The sequence below is a fragment of the Sorex araneus genome, chromosome 1 (genome assembly GCF_027595985.1).
Source record: "Sorex araneus isolate mSorAra2 chromosome 1, mSorAra2.pri, whole genome shotgun sequence".
Taxonomy (NCBI): domain Eukaryota; kingdom Metazoa; phylum Chordata; class Mammalia; order Eulipotyphla; family Soricidae; genus Sorex; species Sorex araneus.
In genome coordinates, this window is record NC_073302.1 from 450,144,168 (window position 1) to 450,147,696 (window position 3,529).

A 3,529-nucleotide genomic window follows, 5' to 3' on the forward strand; every position below is an offset into this window, starting at 1 on the left:
AGAATGAGTTATCATCTGTATATGGATTAACTTAGTGAGCGGTTGTGTCTACAACTTAGGAGATAAAATTTAATAGTATATAACACTGTGTCAGTAAACATGTTTATTCCACCCCCCCCGATGCACTCCCACCATCAACACGGGATCTTATATTGAAGGTAAGTGAAATTTTATTTTAGTAAAGAAAATTAAAATTTAGAAGTCTTGTTGAGTTTGGGGAAATTAGATATATTGATCATTGATCTCTTCAGTAAAATACACATTTGGTAGAATGTTCAAGGATGCAGGATGGATGCAGACAACAACAATCTTTTGTTGCTTTATTCTCAGAAATCTACTACAGATATAAACTTAATATTAGGTCATTGAGTAAGGCATGTCACTAAAGAAAATTCACTCTAATTCTAGAACAAACAGAAGATAAACTGAAAATTACATTACTTCTTTAAAAAAGAAAATAAATTTGACACTATGTTACTAATCGTATATAAAATATCATCAAATATGTTAATCCCAGCTTCCTCCCTTATATTTCTTATACGAGCAGCATGCTTTTCTTTTAGCAATTGTATTTTTTTCTCCTTTTCTTCCTGTGACTTATTGACATATTCTTCTTCTACTAGTTGAATTTCCTTTTCCAATTGACGATCAAATATTTTGATCATGGCCCTAGCCTTCTTTTTCAACCTTTCCTCTACATCCTCGTAGATTTTATCAGTGAAGTGGGCGTTGTTGAGGATCATTTTCTCTACCAGCTGCATCAGCTCCTGCACCTGAACTTCCTTCTCATCCCTCTCTGCTCTGTTGCTGAAGGCACAGCAGCGGTTTCCACACTCCCTGACCAAGTTTTTTAGGCTCACATCAGCTTCAGCTATGAAGTCATGTAGCCTTCTGTCCCCCAAGTCTTCTTTGCGAGTGAACAGGACGATCATGTGCCTGGTGACCGACTCCCCAAAGAGAGCCTTGACCATGGCAAAGACTTTCTGCTCTTCCTCAGTGTAGCGGTCCAGTTTCAGCACCAGGATGATGGCGTGAGGGCCCGGGGAGGAGAAGAGGACGCACTTGCTGATCTCCTTGCAGGTGGTGTCCACCTTCTCCTTGGTGTCAAAGAGTCCTGGGGTGTCCACGACGAGAATGTCCTTCCCTTTCCATTCCCGGAACGCATTCTGGCATTCCTTGGTAATAGAGTTGGAAGATATTGTTGAAGTAAATTTGTTTTCCCCAAGAATGGTGTTGGCTGTGGCGCTTTTACCACATCCTGTTTTTCCTACGAGGACAATCCTCAGGGCATTGAATTGACGGTCTTCCAACTGAAAGTTATCCATGGTCCAAGGCAGGTCCTGCACCTAAACGTCACTTGACCTGAAGAATAGAAGGAGAGATGAAAATGATCTATCTCAGAAGATGGAAAATGCAATCATCTCCTTTTCTTATTTATTTTCTTTCCTGAAATTTTCCCAAAATTGTCTCTAATATGCGTTGATCCCAGTAAAGATAAAAGCAATGCAACGGTCAATAACTATGAAAAAAGATAATAAAGTAGGGGCTCAAGAGATATTAAAGTGTTTGCTTTGTATGTGTCTGACTAGGGTTTGATTCCCGACATCATATGTGGTCACTGAAGTTCTGTGCATAGAGCCAGGATTAAGACTTCCCCCAGCACAACCACCCCCACAAAGAAAAAAGTAGCTAACAAGATTTTCCACAAAACTTTTTTGATCCAGATATTTTCATGGGAAACTTATTTAAGCCACTAAATGACTGATCATTTCAATGCCACCTTATTGATCAAATGAAAACTAAGAAAGACATCCCACACATTTTGTGAAGTTGTGAATTATTGATCCCCAAAGTTAGACAAGTTTTCACCAACCAGGAGACGCACACATGTCTCATGCTCAATAATTATACCAAAAAAATCCCTAAGGGCCAGGAGAGAGTACAGCAGTTTGGTTCCTGGCGCCACAAACATTGCCAGGTGCAGCCCTGGACTGTGGAGCTGAGCAAGCCACTGTGGCCAGGAGCAGCCTCTGTACTGAGAGCCCAGGCAGTGTCGCATCCTTGAGCGCATGCACTGAACCACCAGCCCAGTTAGTCCAGAAGCATCAGTGAGGTACCCAGGCCTACGAGCAACTCTCGGGAGGTCCCACCGAAAAAATAACTGAAAATTATTAGACTAAAAATTCATTCAACTTTATTCACTGTAATTTAGTTCAAAAAGGGTTGGGTGGTTCAATATTGGAAAATTTTTATAATGCAATACATTCCATTAATTGATTAAGATTACCTAGATGATTAAGATTAAAATTACCTAGATTACCTAGATCAGAAAATAAAATTGAGCTCCAGGCACCATCTCAGAGCATCAACAGCCTTGATCCAGAGACATAGCAGTGAATCCCGGAAGACAGCAGCTCACCAGAGATATCTCTGGACCCCATACCGAGCCAATTCCACCTGGGCTCCTCAGATGGAGCGGGTGTGTCCCCTCCGCCTACTCCAGATGAAACCCCGACGGCCACGAGCTTCCAGAAGCAAAAGCCAGGTATGTGGGTTCCAGAACTAAGACTCCAGGCCACATGGTGCGGTGAAGATGGGCCATCTTTCCCCATCTCCCTGCCTACTTGGGGTCTTGGCTGTCACTGTCTCTGGGCACCATCTCAGTGCATCAACGGACTTGATTCAGAGACTCCAAAATGAATCTCAAAATAGATTAGCTCCCTACAGAGATGTCTCTGGACCCCAACCACTTACAAGTTTAGAATTTCAGAAGTGCACGGCAGCTTTTGCGGCTACACAACCTCTCATGATGTTCATAATAAGCAATAGAAAATAAATTATCTAGCACCTGCCCCTGGCAGGCAGGCTTGAATGGTGGTGGGAAAATTCGAGCGAACCGTAATACCCAAAAGTAGAGAGAGGCTCTGGGATAAATTGTCTGCATAGAGGCAGGGGGAGGTCTGGGATGGGGGCAAGAGGGATACTGGGGACGTTGTGGTAGAAAATGTGCAATGGTGGAGGGTAAAATTTTGGTAACTTGGATGGGAGGAAGTATTTCTAAAATTTGATATAGAGAATTAGGAAGCATATAATTTAGATTATATCAAATTATAACAAATGTAATATGGCAAAAAACATAAGCAAAACAAATTATAAACTAGAAAGAATGTTTTCTTACTCAAATCAATATAGGCAATTTTTAGGCAGATACTATAAAAGTAAAGAAATAATATACCAACACTGTGAGAGAAAATAAAGTTACTCTGATGGGAAGGGGTGGCTGGGAGAGTTCAAAAATGGACACTGGAGCTAGTTTGATATTGGAACTATGTAGTTTGCATAATTATACAAGAATAATTCAATAGAATTTTAGCAAAAATTAAAAGCAAATATGAAAAGGCAATTATATTTTGAGTTATGATTGCTTCAAAAGCATTAAAATGTAATGATTCTGTTGCCCATCACTAGAATATATGTAAGAAAAAAAAGTCTTCAAAATTTCTTAGAGAGTCTGTTTATGTGTGTGTGT

The 3,529-nt window shown here is 40.5% G+C and overlaps 1 protein-coding gene across 1 annotated transcript; it reads right to left on the bottom strand.

Annotated features, from left to right (window-relative positions):
• Nucleotides 1-437: 437 nt before the first annotated feature.
• LOC129403328 (GTPase IMAP family member 7-like) lies at nucleotides 438-1,325 on the bottom strand. Its single transcript, XM_055130196.1, has one exon. It carries the CDS (start codon nucleotides 1,323-1,325, stop codon nucleotides 438-440), a length of 888 nt encoding a protein of 295 aa, XP_054986171.1.
• Between the last annotated feature and the right edge of the window lie 2,204 nt (nucleotides 1,326-3,529).